Here is a 20,870-nt window from a genome sequence, read left to right on the forward strand (position 1 = left end):
TGGAATCATACACACACACGCAGACGCAGACGCCACCTGTCATCTCCACATGTGATGGCTCAGTTAAGAACAGATAAGAAGCAGGTGTAACAACATACTCGTTGTCTTAACGCTCTAGACACGGCTACCTGGAAATGAAGACATTATAGAGAAAAGTGTCTGCTGTCTCTTTCACCTCCGTGGCATTTCATATTAACGAGCAAGTATTTGAACGCTTTGGAAGTCTCTGGAACAAAGTCTTTTCCCTAGAGATCAAATGAATGAACTGTGCTTCTAGCATCGTCATCAGCATCACTCACCATCCTCATTCGTGTTTTAAAGAGAGGGCAGAGAGAGACTTTACAAAGGAAAGGGAGGAGAAGGAGTAACAGCTGAGAGCTCTTAATGTCATAAAGGTGAGGACATTCAGTGCTGTTCAGGGATAAAGCAAGTCTATAGCCAATTGGTGAAGCTATTCCTATTTTTCATGCGCTCAGATTTAACGTAAGAATTCGGATAATCCTCAAAAAATTGAATCCAGTTTTCTAACACTCATGTAAATCTTAGTCCTTCTCTGTTTCAAAAAGGACAGATCTAAGTGTTCATATTTAAACTCACTGCCTGTCAGGGCTAAGTACAGACTCTTCTGGAGTAGATATCCATTTATAAATCTGTAGCGTGGCCTTCACTTTAAATTACCGAATGGACTGCATTACAGTCTTGTGAAAATCACTCTTTATGTACACCACTTTATCAGGTTGTCTAAATGCCTTTGTAGCCAGTGGATCTGCTTTAACCCTGTCACAAGCTGAGAGTTAAGTCAGTAACACTATTTAAGTGTTTTGTGGATGGACGATGTGGCTCTCTCTCTCTCTCTCTCTCTTTCATTCTCTCACTCTCCCCTCTGTTACCAACGATGACCACGAAGCGGACGCAGGCCAACCTGTGGCAAGACAGGCCTCCTCAACATCTGGGTTTATCCTCGAGCTAAAACCAACAGGCTATATTTACCCGAGTCAAACACATTCAGAGGAGAAAGATGGAGCCTAGGACATAGCCTGTGCTGCTAAAGAGACCTCTTTTAAAGAAAGAAAGTGGCACATCTCATATATTTACACCCAGGCCTGTGATTATCTGATTCATTCTCTTCTCTGACAAGAAGACACAGATGGGTAAACAACACCTTAAGAGAATTTGACCACTGAGGGAATGAGAAAAAAAAAGAGGAGGCAGTTTTCACAGACCAGCTGCCTACCTAGAAGATGTTTTATCACTGCACAAGAGGCCATAAAGCAGAGACTCATTTCATGTGCACCTCCCTCTGTAAATCTCTGGCCTCCTGATACCATCATGAATGCTGACTTATGGACAAAACCCTTGAGGGAAAATACATCAAAGAGAGTGGAGGGGGGTGGGCTGTAATGCTGTCACTCATCTAATGCTATTTGATATTAAACTGTACACCTGAACTCTAACACAGAACAACCATTCAGCATGTGTTTATGCACAGTATCTAAACAACTTTCATTAGGTTTGCAAACAAGAGCTTGTTGCATACACAAAGATGCTGCTGAGTCCAATCTACATGTATATAAAATGATATATATACATTCATGTATACAGAGATATATTTTCAGTTAGACAAAAACATGCTCATGCTGACTGCTCATAGAAACTGTGACTTAGCACACTGTAACCACAATATTACATAAAACTACACTACATTACATCATTATCAAATGAAATGCAATTTTCTGTCCTTTCTGTTGAACTCACTTATTACACCCACACAATACCTCTACATTTCTGTCCTCCTCTCTCTCTTATTGCCTCTTACTATTCTACCTTATATGTACACACATCTGTATGTTACAGATTACTGCTCTGCAACTGTATTCTACCTTTAAATAAATCTAACTGCATTTTAATTGACTGCACTTTCATTAATTGTTTTAAATGTTCATACCTGGCATGCTTTGCCTGTGCATCCTTCCACACACACCCCCAATCCCCATGTACCTGCATCCACAAGGTGCCTACTACATAAAGACTAAAACAATCTGTGTCCAGACATTTCAGCTTATTTGCATGCAGTGTAAACAAAAATGAAATTGATGGTTGCTTGTTGAAAACACTACAGAGGATATAGAGTAATGGCAAAAAGCCTAGAGATTTCTATATATGGATTCACAAAGTAAATACAGGGTGTAAAGGTGCTTTTAGACAAGACGCACTCTGAAACACACTTTTTAAATGGCTCGCTCGGTTTGCTGCTGCGCTGAGCAAAAGAGCAACTCAGCTTTTAGACGCTTTACGCCAATACAAATGAGGCATCCAGCCCTCAGCAGCAGCAGCAGGCAGGGAAGGCAAAATGGGGGAAGTGTTGACACCTGTTTCTGAGTTAACCCTGTAGCTTTATAGCAGGCCAGACCCCTGTCCAGGTTGAACACTGCCGCTCATCTTATGACAGCTCGATACCACATTGGATTTGTGGTCTAGCTGCACATACTATCCATATGAACCTCACTGCACACTTAACTGCACTTCTTGTGCTTTTTCTCTTTTATTTCTTCATTGGAGAAAACGTGGACTACAACTGAGTAAATATTGGCTTTGTTCAAGTTTTCCTTTGCTTACATTTAAAAGTTTCTAGCATTTGTGTTGAGGATATATACACATATATGTGTATTGGCCATTTATTTGTGGGTTGTTTCCCAACAAAGTAAAATATTTTGAATCTATGCAGAAGAAAAGACATTGTATAGAGGAAGTTTTTTGGAGATTTTGTTTGGTATTATATTATATTATTCATTTTTAAGTAACCAAAGAATTTAGCCTTTTATTTTGTTTGCATTGTTCTGTGACACTTAAAACTTTTGACTGATCTGAATTAGGGCTGCCACAGACGATTATTTTGATAGTCGACTAGTCACCGATTATTTTTGCGATTAGTCGACTAATCAGATCATCATCCATTGGACATAAAACCTACAGCTTATTGCACCAGCATGCATCTGCTCTTATATAACTATCATTAGCTTACAGCTTTAAGTGTTTAAGGTATGTGCTAACTAAAAATAAAGACAAGATGATAGTTTATTAAATTTTAATGAAATTTGCAGATTGTTTCGGTGAAGTTTAATAAACTCCTTGCTATCTAAAATATAACGGGACACCGGAGTATATTCTCGAGCATCTCACACTTCTGATAATCAGTTGTCTGCTTGACGTTTATTCAGCTGTGTAAAAACTATAACTTTAATCTCAGCCAAACCGATTTACTCAGGAACAAATAAAATACTAAAAAAAGCCAAACAATAACATTTTGAAGTTATCTAAATGACTTATATATCATGTTTAACCTGAGTAGCGAAAGACGGCGGTGGGTTTGAAAACGATTTGCTGGGAGTCCGGTGTTCTCACGGGCTTTAACGAGCCTTGCCCCCGGCTAGCTATCGAGCTAGTGGGTAACAGACGTCTCCGAAAATGTTGGAGCGCTTTTGAAAATATGTGGTGTCTTGATAAACTGAGCAGATATTTGAGATTTACACAGTTACATTCTCGCCTGAAAATATGTTAAACGTTTATTTTGTGACCCAGAAAGAATAATAAGAGTAATATTAAAACTAAGTACCTGCCGCCATTGTTGGGAACTGAGCTGGGCTGCGCTATGAATTCTGGGACAGAGCTACTTCTTCTTCGGGGTTTAACTTCTGCCAGAAAATGAATAGTATTTAAATGAAAATTAACTTTAGGAGCAGATCCAACAGTCACATACATTCACGCATCAAGAGAAACTCAAGAGTTCAGTATCTTGCCCAAGGATACTTTGGCATGCAGACTAGAAGAGCCAGGAATCGGACCACCAACCTTCAGATTAGTAGATGTCCTGAATAAATGGTGAAAGAAATGCACTTTTTTAAATGATGGAAAAAGAGTTGATGTACAAATTGTTTTATCTGGAAGGTTTATTATTTCAACAATAAGAAATCATCACCAAACACACACACACACACACACACAAAAAAAACTACACCTTCGATAAAACCACCTGTTGATCACAGTCAATTAATGCCCTCACCGCAAGCTGGGTGGAGGTTGTGATGTCAGGTGTGCTGACGTGCACAGATCCATTCAGATTAACTGCCAGCACTGGTTTAACCTGTGTCACAGTGTCGGTTTATAAAGGCTATAAAAAGACTATGAGCCAGCAACAAACACAGAATGCAATTTGAAATACACTCCAATAAAGAACAGAAGACAGTAGCTAGCCCGAGTTCTAGTTAAAGACCCACTTTAAACACAAACTTATGCACACATGCAGCATCACTGTGGAACCTGACTTGGACCAGATGGCATCCATAGCCTCAAGGTTTGTGCTCCCTCTCTGTGACCTATCAGGATACACCCAGTGATTGTGATGGATGTCATATACACAGTGAGCACACACAGTTATTCACTTCTATTAACCTCTATTTAACTAAGATGCCTTGAAGGATTAAAAAGAAACCTGGCAAGAGATTTTGCGTTCTAAAATTACAAACGGCAGGAGGACGGCCAAGGTGTCGCGGCTAGGAAAGAGAACTACAACCATCGCTGATGCCAAAACGCAGCTTTTACTGGTGTTAGAAAAATAAAAAAAATCACGATCTTTAAAAGATTGCTTTGTTCCTCCCACAGATGACCACGACTGCATGGCCATGAGTACGTTCTAGAGGTTGGAATCATCATACATCCCACGATACGATATTATCACAATACTTAACGCATGATACGATATTATTGCAATTTTTTAAAAATATTTTGCGATATTCAGATTCTGTACATAAAGGTAAACTTTATCAATATTCATTTTATCTAATATCAAAGTCTCACACTCAGTCTCTCTCATATTTCAGTCAGTTTTATTGTTGACAAACTGAACGGTTTGTATTACAGTCTAGTCCAACTTAACTGAATGCAACCATCTGGTACAATTATAGCTATTCTGAACTATGAAATTTATGAAAACTATGCAGCCCATTCAGCAACTGAAGAATTTGAAAGTAAATTAAAACAAAATATAATTTTACATTAAATAAAAAAGTTTTAAACTTAATTAAAATAAAACATGTCTTAAATTTAAATAAGTAAACTGTCATGTTTATTGCTGCCAAAAAAAAGTTAAACACATTTTGACAGTGAAGGAATGTCAGGATTCCTGCTCAGAAAAAGGATCAACATGCTCTGAAGTCGGAGCACAAAAAGCTTTTTTGTAACAAAATATCGATTTCTGCTGTCCCTGTATCGATACATTATTAGCAAACAAAATATCACGATACTACACAGTATCAATTTTTCCCCCCACCCCTAGTACGTTCCTTGAAATCTTTGTCAAGAAAAAAAGGAAAAGGGGAAAATCAACAACTGATGAGTCACCTCTGCCAAGATAGAATGCTGTGATTCAACAAAATGTTTACAGGCGAAATAACTCAGGTGGCCCACATTCACCTCCCTTTGAAGACAGCAGTCTTTGTTCCTGCAGCTGCATGCAATGAAACACCAAAAATATGTAGCAGAAAATGTAGGATGTCTTAAAAGATCACAGACTGAAAGCAAGAGTTATCTGCTACAAACTGACTCCTGTAGGCGCTTTGCAACAATCCTACATGGGTCCAGAGTTATGAGGTCAACGCAAATTAACGTGATATCATTGCTTTAAGAGAAAAAAAAAAAAACATGCTTAGATAGACACAAAACACCATACAAGACTTTCCAAGCCCATGTCACAATCAGCGAAACGTATTTTAGATAAAATGCATGCAGGTGAAACACATGAATTCTTACAGCTGTATCAACATATTTTGATAGGAAAGGTGAAGTTTAAACAGTTAATGCTGTATGCAAAATGCAGCTTATAACCAGCTGTTGTTGTTTAGTTGGCTCGTTGTCAGATTTCTGGTGATGGAGTGTTGCATCTGCTGACAATATTGAGCATATTATGCATGTGGTTGCTCTGTAGCTACATACATATAACACCATTAGGCAGAACGACAATGTCTATCTACACCACTGTATTCAACAAGGCAGCTTCCTCATAAGCATAAGCTTATGAGAATGCTGTTATTGGAAGACATAATTAATGAATTAATACATGGATATTTCAGAGTATCACTTTCCCCCCTATCAAATAACCCCAAAAAACAAATGAATGTAACTTTAAACTACAACGATTTTCAGCTCCAAGACAACAAACTTCAACAGCCTTTTTTCTGAAAAATCTCTTTCCTTACAAAAAACCCCAAACAAAACAACAAACAAAAACAACAACAACACAGCTTTAGCTAAAAGTTGCTAATTCACTTTAGCTTCCTCATCCCCCTCATATTGTAAAGCTATTACTGAGGCATGTTCACAGAACAGAGACATTATCAATCATCATTACCAAGTTACTACTCTGTATACAGGTTCATAAAAGGTCCCTTAAGCAGCTCATCAAGAACATCTTTTGGTGTCACAGTTTTTGCATTTGAAAGTATACACATCTCCCAAACAGGCAGATATACAAATAATTCTAAAATAAGACTGAAGGTCATTAATGCTTGCAATTTTTTTAACACAACTTCACCCATCTGGAGAAAAATGAAACCAAATATAAAGAGCTTCAGGTCTGATGAAAGTTCCTTTGGGATCATTTTTTACTGTGACCCCACAAACTGTTTTCATCTTTCTGACAAACTCATTAAAAGAGTATTCTTTAATTCTATGTACATTTAGTTCATACACTATAAGAACCAAGGTTTTGGCCCACTCATCTTAATCTTTAAATTCATCATTCAGTCCCATTACCACAGGTATAACACAGGTATGCAGTCTGTCTTTACACATATTTGAGTCATTCTAAAGAGCTCACTGAATTTAAACATATTGGTGCTGTAGTAGGATGGCTCATTGAAACAAGTCAGCTTGTGAAACTTCTTTTCTCCTAAATATTCCATGGCCACCTTTAAGCAGTATTACAAAGTGGAAGTGATTAGGAACCACAGCAACTCAGCCACAAAGTGGCAACCACAGTTGACAGTTACAGAGTGGGGTCACAGAGTGCTAAGAAGCATAGTGTGTGAAAGTCACCAACTCTCTGCTGACTCAATGAGTTTCACACCTCCTCTGGCATTAAGATCATAACTTCAGCGCAAACACTTTGACAGTTGATTTGAATCTTTACAGAGCCTACGATGTAACCTACGTAAGTGGCCAGTGCTGTTGCCAGCATGCTTGCGCATCTGGTCACGTCCCCAGTGTTTTATACATGCCACAATAGAAACAAATAAACTTCTGGCTTGTTTTCCCCTCCTGGGTCCCTGCTCTTTCATGTGGATATTTTTTTTTCTTCCCAGAGGCAAACATTTATCCCTCAAGTTTTTCCACTTCTTTGTACATCTCCTCAAATCCACTCCCATAGGTTTGCCAATTTCCCTTCAAGAACTTACTGACATGCATGAGTTCTTATATTGAGGCTATGACTGTTATCGTCTCAATGATAAATTCAAAAACTGAGGCTAAAAAGTAGGCGGAAATACATAAGACGAATCAGCTGTAATGAACAGCCCAGTCAGTCAATAGTTGCGGGCTGCATCAATTCAATATCCAGTTAAATTTCCAGAGAAGTGTACGCCAGGTTATGCATAGCGTAGGGTTTCAAAGGGGTTTGCAGTTAAGATGTCCCTACAGCACTGTAGGCAATATTTAATTTTAATTTCTTAAACTTTTCCCTCTTATATTTAAAACAACCACATTTAATTGCCCCTTGGGGATTAATAAAGTCTCTCTGATTCTGATAATGGATGGACAAGCAACTGCTTTTATGCGTTGTCGTTAGCAACAACGACCACGTGGCTCCGTCCGCTTGTTTATTTTCCACATAAACCTTTCACAATAAAGCTGAAGATCCTGTTGAGATTCTTCAAAATAAAATGAATCACGTGAAATAGTATGCAGAGTGTTTACGAATGAGCAAAAAAGAGCCGCCGGGTTTCTTCACGCAAGTCGAGTTGCCCAAGATTCACAGAATTTACAGAAAATGTAAAATGTTTGTGCTATATATCGTTGTAGGGACGATAAATGTCTTATATCGGGATATGAGATTTTGGTCATATTGCACAGCCCTACTCAAAAATCTGTCAAAAAATGTTTTAATATGACTTTGGTAAGCTATGAAGCCGTACTGCTTGATGGATTGTCGGAGCATTATGGCTACTGTAATCACAGTAGCCATAATGCTCACAGACTCGGAGTAATCTGGGTCCAAAAAAGTCTGTCCTCTTCAGGTCCCAAAGTCAAACGAGCACTGCGGCATCACTCAGAGTTAAAAACCGTCTAAATGCTTTCATCTTTAATAAAATGATGAGCATTGCTGCTTTACTAGGTGTAACAATTAAGTTTAACATCCAGGCATCCATGAAAACAGAATGTATTAAATTTAATGGAGTTAGAAGTTAGAAGCAGGAAGTTAGCTCGCTAGTTTCCACATAAACATGATATACCATGTTCTGACTGAGAGATTTCTAAAAAAAATTAAAACATACAGCTCTGCTATCACTTCCAACATAAATGAAGACAGAAAACTAAAAAGCAGTGACGTTTGTAGGGTTACTGAAGTTTGGCTAGCTGGTATATAATGATGCGCTACGTGATCGCTAGCGACACAGCTATGTTAGCATAACATAAACACAGTGAAGCTGGAGGATGAATGCTAACCTTTTTTTTTTTTTTTTTTTTGCTCAACAGAAGTTAATGTGAGGGTTCCTGAGGGTTGGGGACAAATGCAATTGCATGGCAGGATGCTGTAAACGGACCAAACGTCAGTCAGGAGAACAACTGAGATCATCCATCCACAATACGAGGTTAGTCATTAATATACTGCAACAACATGGGAATAGAGTAGCTGCAAGAGAATTCAACATTAATGAATCAATGGTACGGAAGTGGCGTAAGCAAGAAGAATGAGTTGAGTAAAGTTTGTCTTATCTGACTGTTTTGTTCCGCTTAATGCGCCTTATAATCCAGTGCACCTTATGATCCAGAAAATACGGTACCTTCAGGATGAACTAGAATGGGGGCCTCTGCTCACAGAAGTGTCTGACCTGACAAATTCCCAACAGCATCCTCCAAAATCTTGTAGAAAGATTTAAAAGCTTCTGTAGGTATTATGTGTAGGTGGCCCAATACGTATTGAGTCCATATATTGTATGTTAGGTATATTTTAATTATACAGTTTCATCAGGTTTGCATTCACCATTCAGTTTCTATTTATCTTATACTGCGAAGAGGGTACATAACTTTTGCTCAGTTGATAACTATAATGCATTTTGGATTCCCAGCTAAAGCAACTGCCTAATATTTTCCTTGACCAAAAATAGCCATTGTGCTTAGTTTGGCTTTTAATATGCAAGCTTTCCAAACACCCATGGAAAGGATGAAAACAACGGAAAGACAGATCACTGAATGGCTGACTCTTGCAGCTCGGTGTACATCCACTGATCAAAAACTGTATTTACAATGAGGAAAACCATGTCGTTACTACAGTGAACAGCACAGGCAACATCCAATCCTGATTTCCCCTTAAACTGGACGTGAAATACAGGATTTTCCCCATAGTACAGCAAACAGTGGGCAGTACAGGATAACCAGGTTAAGGCATTTGCACATGATTCTCACATTTTCCTGGTAATCATTATTCCATTAGTTCCAGACGAGAGGCGACCAGAGCAAATGATGCCTTGAATATGTGCAGTGCTGCCATGCTCTGCTGCTCTTGCCCGACAAAATCCATCATCCTCATACTCGACGTGTCGTTTTCTGAGGGCTTTGGGGGTGTGGGGGTGGAGGGGGTACAGCAGCAACACGGAGGATCTCAATGAAAGGGAGATAACACACACACCGAGGCATTATCATCTCCCATTCTGCGTACACACAATCGACTAAGCACACACACAGAAGCATGCATATCTACAATGCACTTACAAATCCTGCACACAGGTCCTCTGACAGCTGAGCGTCTGCATGCACACACACGCGTAAGCACAATCAATTAAAACGTGTTGCATACCCTTTCATGACAAACCACTTCCATCTACAACTACTGAACTCGTCCCCCCACCCCTCCTCCTTAAATATGCGGTGCAGCCAAAATATTTCCCATGCCGCTCATGCTGGATCCAATATCCAGCCAAGGCAACTTCCGTTTGTAGGAAAAACTACTCGAAATTCAAAGCTCGTCCAGGCTAACTAGCTGGCTCCCAAACAAAGCTTCCATTGTCTGGAACTTGTAGTTTTACCGTTTTTCTCTTGGCCCTCGCAACTGTGATTAATTCAGGTACGAAAAACTACAAATCCGAAGTCTGCAGAGCCCCATGAGCATGCGCACTGGCCCCTTAAGGATCGCGAAGGTTGTGGAATATTTTCTCCTTAATAATTTTTGCGTGCAGCGGCACATTTGAGAGTATGTATATACTTTGCTGAGAAGCTGGAGGTCAAAGTGGAGCACGGACCCGGTGAAAACGGCTCCTGGCGGGACTGAGAACCGCGGCTGAGCCGTAGTAAAGAGGCTGCTCTCCGCATTGACTGAAGTTGGTCTGCTCGGCTCGGCTGCCTCTCCTCTCAATGTTTGCTTTGGCTCACTAACGTTCACTTCGCTCGCCACTTTTCAGCGCTTTTGAATATCCCCGGCTGCTCACCCAAAACTGCTCAGAGAAAACCAAGAGAGCACACACGGCTTACCTTTCGCTGCTCCAGGGTTTCCGCTCACTTCCAGCTCCGTTAAAATAATCCTCCAGACATTGTGGAAACAGCCGTTGCCCGACGGTCTGCTGCCTGTTCACCAAGCGAGACGTTGCCAAGAATTCTCAACCGAAACCACGGCGAAGCTGCGCCCGCACTCACTGCGCATGCGTAACTCCGACTGGCGCAAACTACTGATAGTAACACAGGGGGCGGCACGCTGCTGCTCCTGGAGCCGTGGAAACACGTAGTAAATACAAGTGGTAATACTGCAGAGTACAAGTACCTAACAAAGTCCTCCATTCACAGTTTTACTGCAGTACGACAACAACAATGCATCAAAATAAAAGCATACTGATTAATTAAATAGTGGGTATTGCAGTTACCTAAAACTTGATAAGACATTTTAAGAACAAAAAATAAATCATAACCATAAATGAACCTAGAGGTTTGGCAATACCCCAATACCCACTTTACTGATGTAAAGTTTTCTATATTTTAAACTTTTTAAATTGTGAGCCAGACAAATATGCCACATAAGAACAATACACTACACAAAAACACATTTTAATGTACAATACAGATTAGGCTAAAATGAGGAAAACCCCATCTAATAAAGTGGTTAAGCAAAAAACATCACATTATTTAAAATTAATAAACTAATAAAAATCACTCAGCTATAGTAACTCTGGGGCAGCTGTAGCTTTCACATTTGAAGGATGGGTTTCTGCAATGCATGGCAACTCCCCAACATTGTTATAATCAGAACACCAAGTATTAGTTTAATTTATTGTGCTTTTGTACGGTTTATTTATGAATGAAAACTATTCATGCTGTTATTTTGAAGGCAGAGTAGCACAACTAAATTATTTTATAGTATTGGCTTATACATTAGACCTATTGTTACAGATAACTATGGTGCCCTTTTTTCTTTCATTTACAAACTTCCATCTTATCCTAACCAATAATACTTAGTTATAATTTATTTGTTTATAATATGTTGTATGAATAATCTGAGTCTACAAAGTAAAAAATAAAAAACAGAATGTGAACTGGTGGAATAGTATCAAGAAGCAGAATGGAATATCCCCGTATTGTTATGTACTTGAGTAAATGTATTTTGTTTTATTTTCTTTCTTTTAAACTGTGGACAGAGCGTTTTACTGCACAGCCCAATAAGTTTTTACTCAGTGTCATGTCAAGTTCACAAATAGGCCAATAGCACACCCTTGTGGTTGCTGATTTGAAATGCTGAGAGATTAACCTGAAATGAATAATAACTAAGTTAATGATATATAACTATTTGTTTGAAAGAATTTGGATATATTTATTTATTTTTATATTTATACTGTTGATTGATTTTCTTTCTTTTCCAGAGAGCTTTTTTTAAACAGTAAATCTCACTGTATATTTCAACTTCTTAAAATAAAGTTTTGAGATAATAACACAAAAATAACACACATTAAAAACTACTTTATTTGAGACTGATATGAAGGCATGTCGGCTCGGACATCGCCCGGATCAGCAAGATCCGCCTCAAGTGTTGAGGACCCAGGGCACCCTGACGAGAAGTGGGCTACTGGAATAAGAAGGCATCAGTGGGCAAGACATGAAAATAGGGCATTGTTGGAATGCTACTACGCAAGTAACCCTGGCGGAAGGGGTTACATGAATAGGATGATGACCTATGGAATCCTCGATACCCAACATCCACAATGGCGGCGAAACAACTAGTAGCTCAGTGTTCCAACATTCGAAAGAAGGGACTGCTCTCACAGCTAGAGATTGACGAGGTACAACACAAATGCTATGGCAAGGGGGAGCCAGGACGCCAGGTCAGGAGGGTGATATCATCACCCCCACCCGAGATTGGATACCAAGCCCCAAGTGCGATAGAAGAAGGATCGTTGAGTGCGAGGGGAACTGACCTGAAAGATAGGATCATGGCCAAGCTTGAAACCTGGAACCCCGTAGCCGGTTACCAAGATTACGTGAAGTACTCTCAGAAGGTCTGCTAGATGATGTTAATGCAGCACTACGGACGATACCTACAGCCACCATAACCGAGACTAACAAGCTGATCTACACTAAGGCAGCAGTGACCAGTGAGATGCTGAGCGACAAGTTGAACAGCCACAAGGCGCAGTACCCTCCATGAAGAAGGAGGCTAGAAGTTAAGATCAAGGTAGCACGGAGGGAGGTTAGCCAACTATCGGTGCTGCAGAAAGGTGCGATGAAGAAGGTGCCTAAGAAGTACAGCAAGCTGTCCATACCTGAGGCCTTGGAAACTGCCAAGCAATGAGTCACAGCCTTGGCCAGGCGCTTGAAGAGGTACACTAGAGAGATCGAAGGCAGGAGAATAAACCAGCTGTTCTCCACAGAACCAGCCAAGGTGTACTCTCAGTGGCAGGGGAAAAATATGAGAACAGCACCACCATGCTGGAGATGGAACAATACTGGAAGAGCATATAGGAAAAGGACGAAACCCATAACAGCAATGCTCAGTGGCTAGTGGATCTGAGGCAGACCACAGCAACCTCCCTGAACAGGGTCCAGTAACAATCACAATAGCAGACATCCAAGAAATGGTCTCCAGTATGAAGAGTTGGACAGCACCAGGCCCTGACATGTTCACACCTACTGGATAAAGAAGCTGACTGCACTCCACGAGCGCCTGGCAGCTCAAATGAACCAGCTGCTAGTTGACGAGAGACAACCGGACAGGCCGGACAGTCCTGATCCTCAAGGACCCCCAGAAGGGACCGGTCCCCTCCAACTACCGACCAATAACCTGTTGTCAGCCACCTCCTGTACATGGATGACATCAAGCTGTATGCCAAGAGTGAACAAGACATCGATTCACTGATCCACACCACCAGGATATACAGCAATGACATTGGAATGTCATTCGGGCTGGAGAAGTGTAGTCGGATGGTAACAAAGAGAGGGAAGGTAGTGAGAACTGAGGGGATTGAACTACCAGAAGGCAACATTGCAGACATAGAGGACAGCTACAAGTACCTGGGGATCCCACAGGCAAATGGGAACCATGAAGAGGTCACTAGAACAGCTGCAACCACCAAGTACCTGCAGAGGGTCAGGCAAGCTCTGAGAAGTCAGCTGAACGGTAAGAACAAGAACCGGGCTATCAACACCTACGCCCTGCCCGTGATCAGGTACCCTGCTGGGATAATAAGTTGGCCAAAGGAGGAGATAGAAGCAACTGACATGAAGACAAGGAAGCTCCTGACCATGCATGGAGGGTTTCACTCCAAGTCCAGCACCCTGAAGCACAAGGAAGGAGGCCGGGGACTGGTGAGTGTCAGCACCACAGTCCAGGATGAGACAACAAACATCCACGAATATATCAGTAATATATCAGCATCATGGAAGGACAGGCCCCTGCACGGTATGTACCACCGGCAGATAGTGGAGGTGGCTGATATCCAGAAATCCTACCAGTGGCTGGACAAAGCCAGACTGAAAGATAGCACGGAGGGACTAATCATGGAAGCACAAGAACAAGCTCTGAGTACAAGATCCATAGAGGCTAGGGTCTATCACACCAGGCAAGACCCCAGGTGCAGGCTGATAAAGATGCCCCTGAGACAATCCAGCACATAACAGCAGGGTGCAAGATGCTAGCAGGCAGGGCATACATGGAACGCCATAACCAAGTGGCCAGCATAGTGTACAGGAACATCTGTGCCGAGTATAACCTGGAAGTCCCGAGGTCAAAATGGGAGACGCCCCCTAGGGTGGTGGAGAATGACCGAGCTAAGATCCTGTGGGACTTCCAGATACAGACGGACAAAATGGTGGTGGCTAACCAACCGGACATAGTGGTGGTAGACAAACAGAAGAAGACAGCCGTAGTGATAGATGTAGCGGTTCTCGTATATAAGGAACACGAGAAGCGCGAGAAGTACCAAGGGCTCAGAGAAGAGCTCAAAAAATGTGGAGAGTGAAGGTAACAGTGGTCCCAGTGGTAATCAGAGCACTAGGTGCGGTGACTCCCAAACTAGGCGAGTGGTTCCAGCAGATCCCAGCAACAACATCAGAGATCTCTGTCCAGAAGAGCGCAGTCCTAGGAACAGCTAAGACATTGTGCAGGACCCTCAAGCTCCCAGGCCTTTGGTAGAGGACCTGAGCTTGAAGGATAGACTGCAGGAGCGAGTGGGGAATAATAATAATAATAATAATAATAATAATAATAATAAAAAAAACCCACCCAGCACGCCCCTGCGGGCGGTTTATCCTTCAAGCTCGGGTCCTCTACCAGAGGCCTGGGAGCTTGAGGGTCCTGCACAGTATCTTAGCTGTTCCCAGGACTGCGCTCTTCTGGACAGAGATCTCCGATGTTATTCCCGGGATCTGCTGGAGCCACTCGCCTAGCTTGGGAGTCACCGCACCTAGTGCTCCGATTACCACGGGGACCACCATTACCTTCACCCTCCACATCCTCTTGAGCTCTTCTCTGAGCCCTTGGTATTTTTCCAGCTTCTCGTGTTCCTTCTTCCTGATGTTGCTGTCATTCGGAACCGCTACATCGATCACTACGGCCGTCTTCTTCTGTTTGTCTACCACCACTATGTCCGGTTGGTTAGCCACCACCATTTTGTCCGTCTGTATCTGGAAGTCCCACAGGATCTTAGCTCGGTCATTCTCCACCACCCTTGGGGGCATCTCCCATTTTGACCTCGGGACTTCCAGGTTATACTCGGCACAGATGTTCCTGTACACTATGCCGGCCACTTGGTTATGGCGTTCCATGTATGCCTTGCCTGCTAGCATCTTGCACCCTGCTGTTATGTGCTGGATTGTCTCTGGGGCATCTTTACACAGCCCGCACCTGGGGTCTTGCCTGGTGTGATAGACCCCAGCCTCTATGGATCTTGTACTCAGAGCTTGTTCTTGTGCTGCCATGATTAGTGCCTCTGTGCTGTCTTTCAGTCCAGCTTTGTCCAGCCACTGGTAGGATTTCTGGATATCAGCCACCTCCTCTATCTGCCGGTGGTACATACCGTGCAGGGGCCTGTCCTTCCATGATGGTTCCTCGTCTCCCTCCTCTTTCTTGGGTTTCTGCTGCCTGAGGTATTCACTGAGCACTCGGTCAGTTGGGGCCATCTTCCCAATGTATTCTTGGATGTTCGTTGTCTCATCCTGGACTGTGGTGCTGACACTCACCAGTCCCCGGTCCCCTATATATATATATATATATATATATATATATATATATATATATATATATATATATATATGTGTAAAATATAAAGCCCCTTGAGTCGACTGTTGTTGTAATTTGTTGAAATGAATCACCACCTCCTTACCCACCACCTCCTTAATTGAATTGCATTGTTACATGACATGAAGTGTTCGTATTGTAACACTGACTCTGAGCTTTGTAAATCATTGCTAATAATGTCTGTGTATCATATGCCATATATTCCATGTGCCTAAATTTTGTCAATACAAACAATTGCAGTAAGAAACATAGTTTTAAAAATATCTATATATAGCAAATATTATCACTCCAACCTTCAGATTTGTTTATTGACCTTAAATCAGAGGTCAAAGGTCAAATGTGACATACCAGACTTTTAGGAGTCATATTTTTGAAATTATAAAGCTTTTTTTCAATTTTGATGAATAAATCTTTCAGTTGACCTTGAAAACCTTGGTGGATTCAGCTCAAATTTTAATGGATTGTTAACATGACCCCACTCTACACTCTACAAAGTTTTATCAGAATTCATCCACAACTTTTTGAGCCATTACCTCGTCGGCAGGGTTGATAATGAAAATATAGGATGTGAATTTTCCAGCAAGTCAAATATATAATGTGACAAAAAAAACCCTTCTAATAAGATGTAAGAATAAACCACAGCATGCAACCTAAGCACTGATAAAGAGTGGAGTTTGACGCACAGGAGGGTGTTGCTAAAAGGATGGCAAGGACACCACACAAAAGCCTTCAATTCAAAGCGGCAATGAAGGGTGGAGAGTAATAAAAGAAGTGGGGAGAAAGAACTTGAAGAAAGATGGACTAGAGAGTTTGATCCCCTTCTGAAAAAGACACTCCATTCAAGACTTTCTGTTTCACTAACTGCGCACCAGGGGTCAGTATAGCTCAACAATTAATGGGCGTGAACACTATTGTTTAAAAAGACATTATTTTATTGCTTTTTCTTTTTTCTTTTTTGCATTGTACTGCTATTCTGGCCTTATTTTTAGATCAAATAAAAAGACCTTCAGCTACTGCTTTCTGAATTTTAATAGGCTAAATAAAATAAGTAATGCTTTATAATCCGTGATTTTATGGCCTATGAGACAAATACCAGCTGCCACTGGTGCTTAAAAATCACACATTAAAAGCAATGGAGCAGGACAATGGGAATCAGGGGGCTACCAGTTGGGTTAAAAATGCCTCTTTTGTGTCGTGTTATCAACTAGAGCCTAAAAATATCCTTCCCTATTTTCAGCTCCAAAATCTTATTATTGCATTATATTATAATATATAATATTTCACATTATTTGAATTGTAATCTGGTTGTTTTAAGTGGACAGTAGGCCACAGTATATTAAAGGATAATGCTAATAATGTACTGTACAGCCAGCCGTTTCCCGATGATTGTAATAATGTTAATTATTTAGTTATATCAGCCGCCAGAATGATGTAGGTCAGCTGGAGAGCACGCAAACACTACATTACCCAGGGTGCACCTGCACACCAACACAGTCCAGTCCCGTTCCAACAGACTGCGGTGTCTTACACTCTCCGCCCTGCACAGTGAGCTTCACCCTGATCTGCGCACAGGCGATGGGATCGCGGGCGTGGACCTGTTACCTGCTGCAGCCATCCCTATGATTAGAGAATCGGTGACGGGGGAAGCGCTCGCTTCAGCGTACGTGAACGGCACTCCGGCATATTTGAATGCAAAGTCAGCCCACAGACTGACAGCTCGGAGCTCGAAATATTTTGTCTGTTTGGTGTGTGTGTGTGTGGAGGGGGAAGAGAGAAAAGCCTTTTTGAATACAGTGGAGCTCCAGACAGCTGGCTGAACGCAGACTCCCTGAGCGCTTTGTCAATCTGACGCCAAATTGTGAGGACCTCGATGGGCCCCTTTACTTGGATGTAAACCGTACGCCCATGCGACGATGTCAGTGGATGTTGCTGGCTTCACTTTCCAGGTTAGGTTACAGTAATTGTTTACGTATTAAAATTAAGCCATTTTAAGGCGGAACACGCGAGAGGCACCTGGATACGCTGCACCATTTTACACACAGGATTTTATTATTGTTATTATTATGATCATTAATATTAGTGGGATACAGATGTGTCTTGATAGAGGAAAAATGGAGACAGTGGATTTGTTCATCTCGTCCTCGGATAGCCTGTAGAGCTGTTATACCGCAATGCCTCCATGCAAACCTTATGTGACGGTTTCCGTCTCCGCTGAAGAAGTGGCGGACATTTAAAGCTCACACCTTCCTTACGCCGCTATAGATTCGGCGATCGTGCGCGGTAACAGGGCAACGGGATAATGATAAACGCTGGCATCTCTTTCCCGTCACCAGTGAGGAAGAATTTCTTGTCCAAACCGACGCTCGTCACCATCACCAATGCAGCCCAGCAGAGGCGATTAAACCAGGCCGCTGCACAGAGACGGAGGCGGGTTTGTTATGCTCAGACTTGGCTGGATGCTGAACATGGTGCCACTTTCTCAGCTCTGTATTGACTACCTGTCGCCCAGCCGTCGGCTCATTTCACTAATTGCCCAGCTGTCTTAAAATGGACGAGGCTTTTCTGATGAAGGCTATTCAGGGACACTGAACCGGCTCTTGAGTGGCCATGCGTGTAGGATTTAGCTTGGACCGGCTTGTCTGGATGTAGGGCGCATATCCGCGGATATTCCCAAACACAGAAGAGAAAACAGCCTATATTCATGGAGATGGCAGGCAGTGGAGGTGCATCTATACGGGGCTGGATGAGAAATAATGAGGACCTCTGCGCAGAGGATTTCACTCAGCTCGTACACCCACAGCAGTTTGCCTAAGAGTCTATACAAGGAACATGTCTGGCAACCATCAGAGGTCATTCGGGCAAATAAATCAAAATTCTAACAAAATTATGAGCTCAGATTGTAAATGCTGGATTTTTACTGGATGGATTTAATTCACAGCTTATTAGCTGATCAGGACCTCTGAAGGCATCTCTCTGATTATGCTCCTTCACAGATAAATACGCTCTCCTGAGCCAGCTTCTTCTTCTTCTTCTTTTTTTCACAAGACAGTTTTGAAAACAATCAGTTTTTTGGGGCATGGGGTTAGGATCCATTCTGTTTGACGTAATGTACGTTATCCCTGAATAAACTTGCCTTTGGGAATTCATGTTACTTCCACACTTTGTGCCAACAGCACAGCAGCAGCCGGTGACAGGATTTAGGATTTGGCACAGTTTCAGCAGCGATATGTGGTGATGGGGGAGAGCAGTCGCTGCTCTCTGACCCACTGATTCCCCTCACCCCTCCTCCGGTGGTCGAGGGCAGCTCATCTCAGTCAATGGGCCCTGTATGGATTTTGTGCCTGAGTTGTTCGAGGGCAGGCCAACAGTGTCAAACAGCAGTCAGGCTGCCATGAACCCATACGGCAGAGCGAGCAGCACAGCGGCCCCCCTGTCCTGCACCAGCTGTGGGGGCTGTTGCTCACCCCCTCCCCCTTGCCTCATTCCCCCTGGGCCCCCTTCCTCTACTACCTCTTCCTCTTCCATGCCCCCAAACATGACCCCTGCGCCACCAATGTTTCCTGCCCCAGTCGTGCAGGTGGAGAATGGTAGCAGCTGGAACTCCTCCACCATCTCCTCCTCTGGCTCCCCAGACTCCCACTCTGGTCATCGAGGTGGGGCAAACAACCCTTACTGGACGGCGGTGTTTGACTATGAGGCCACAGCTGATGAAGAGTTAACCCTGCGGCGTGGGGACCTTCTTGAGGTTCTCTCCAAGGACTCTAAGGTGTCTGGAGACGAGGGCTGGTGGACGGGCAAAATCCAGGACAAGGTGGGTATCTTTCCAAGCAACTATGTCACAAGGGGAGACACTCCCAATTACCAGCAGCTGACTTCAGGAGGACTGGTGGCAGGTGGGGTGGGTGATTGTCCGTTGGAGATTGACTTTTCAGAACTGCTCCTGGAAGAGGTGATAGGAGCTGGTGGATTTGGAAAAGTGTACAAAGGAGTGTGGCGGGGAGAGGAAGTAGCCGTTAAGGCTGCCAGGCAGGACCCAGATGAGGATATCAGTGTCACAGCAGAGAGCGTGCGGCAGGAGGCCAGGCTGTTCTGGATGCTCCGGCACGCCAACATTATCGCGCTCCGTGGAGTCTGCCTGAAGGAGCCCAACTTGTGCTTGGTGATGGAGTATGCTCGAGGGGGGGCTCTAAACCGAGCCTTGGCTGGGAAGAAGGTCCCCCCGAGAGTTTTGGTGAACTGGGCCGTCCAGATTGCAACGGGGATGGACTATCTGCACAACCAGGCGTTCGTACCCATCATCCACAGAGACCTCAAGTCGAGTAATAGTGAGTACTTCAAAGTCTTTTATCTTCTCTGTAATCAAACAAAGATACTAAAACACATTTCAAATGTGTAGTTGTTGGAAAAAAGGTTTTGATGTAATGTACATGTACTGAGACAGAAGAATAGAGCAGAACTCAATGGTGGATAAACACTTTAAATTGTTATGATGTGAGATCAGCAGGAGGAGTTTGCTCAGCTGTTGTGTTATCATGCAGCTCAAGGTGACTGGTTATTTAGATTATGTTGACATTATGATGAGATATTGTTTGCAGTACTGCAACCTTCAAGCTGACCTTTGTGTATGCTGGAGTGAGGATGCACACAACCTTACATAGTTCTTCTGTTTAGCTCCTCCGTTTAATATACACACACTTGAGTTATAGGTCAAATCTACTTTAATCTAACACAAAGTCACACAGAATTGCTCATTTATTATTATTATTATTATTATTATTATTATTATTATTATTATTCGAGATGTTTGAAACAGGTGTTCCACTTCATTCAGTTGTAAGTAGTGGCAATAGAGGATTTTAAACAAAAAGCTGACTATATTATCATCAAT

General features: G+C 42.4%; 2 protein-coding genes across 3 annotated transcripts in view; one reads left to right on the forward strand and one right to left on the reverse strand.

The window, feature by feature from the left end:
• Positions 1-10,907, reverse strand: part of sipa1l3 (signal-induced proliferation-associated 1 like 3) — an 82,624-nt gene extending 71,717 nt beyond the window's left edge. For both annotated transcript variants that reach the window (XM_040009260.1, XM_040009257.1), the window contains exon 1: positions 10,738-10,907. The gene's annotated coding sequence lies outside the window, so the exon portion shown is untranslated. The remainder of the gene's footprint in view (positions 1-10,737) is intronic.
• A 6,577-nt stretch (positions 10,908-17,484) lies between these two features.
• The window catches only part of map3k10 (mitogen-activated protein kinase kinase kinase 10), a 46,936-nt gene continuing 43,550 nt past the window's right edge, over positions 17,485-20,870 (forward strand). The window contains exon 1 of the mRNA XM_040009267.1: positions 17,485-20,307. Coding sequence (XP_039865201.1) covers positions 19,311-20,307 — 997 coding nt within the window. The 5' untranslated portion in view covers positions 17,485-19,310. The remainder of the gene's footprint in view (positions 20,308-20,870) is intronic.

Source organism: Simochromis diagramma, unplaced genomic scaffold (genome assembly GCF_900408965.1).
Source record: "Simochromis diagramma unplaced genomic scaffold, fSimDia1.1 OVJJ01000344.1, whole genome shotgun sequence".
Taxonomy (NCBI): Eukaryota; Metazoa; Chordata; class Actinopteri; order Cichliformes; family Cichlidae; genus Simochromis; species Simochromis diagramma.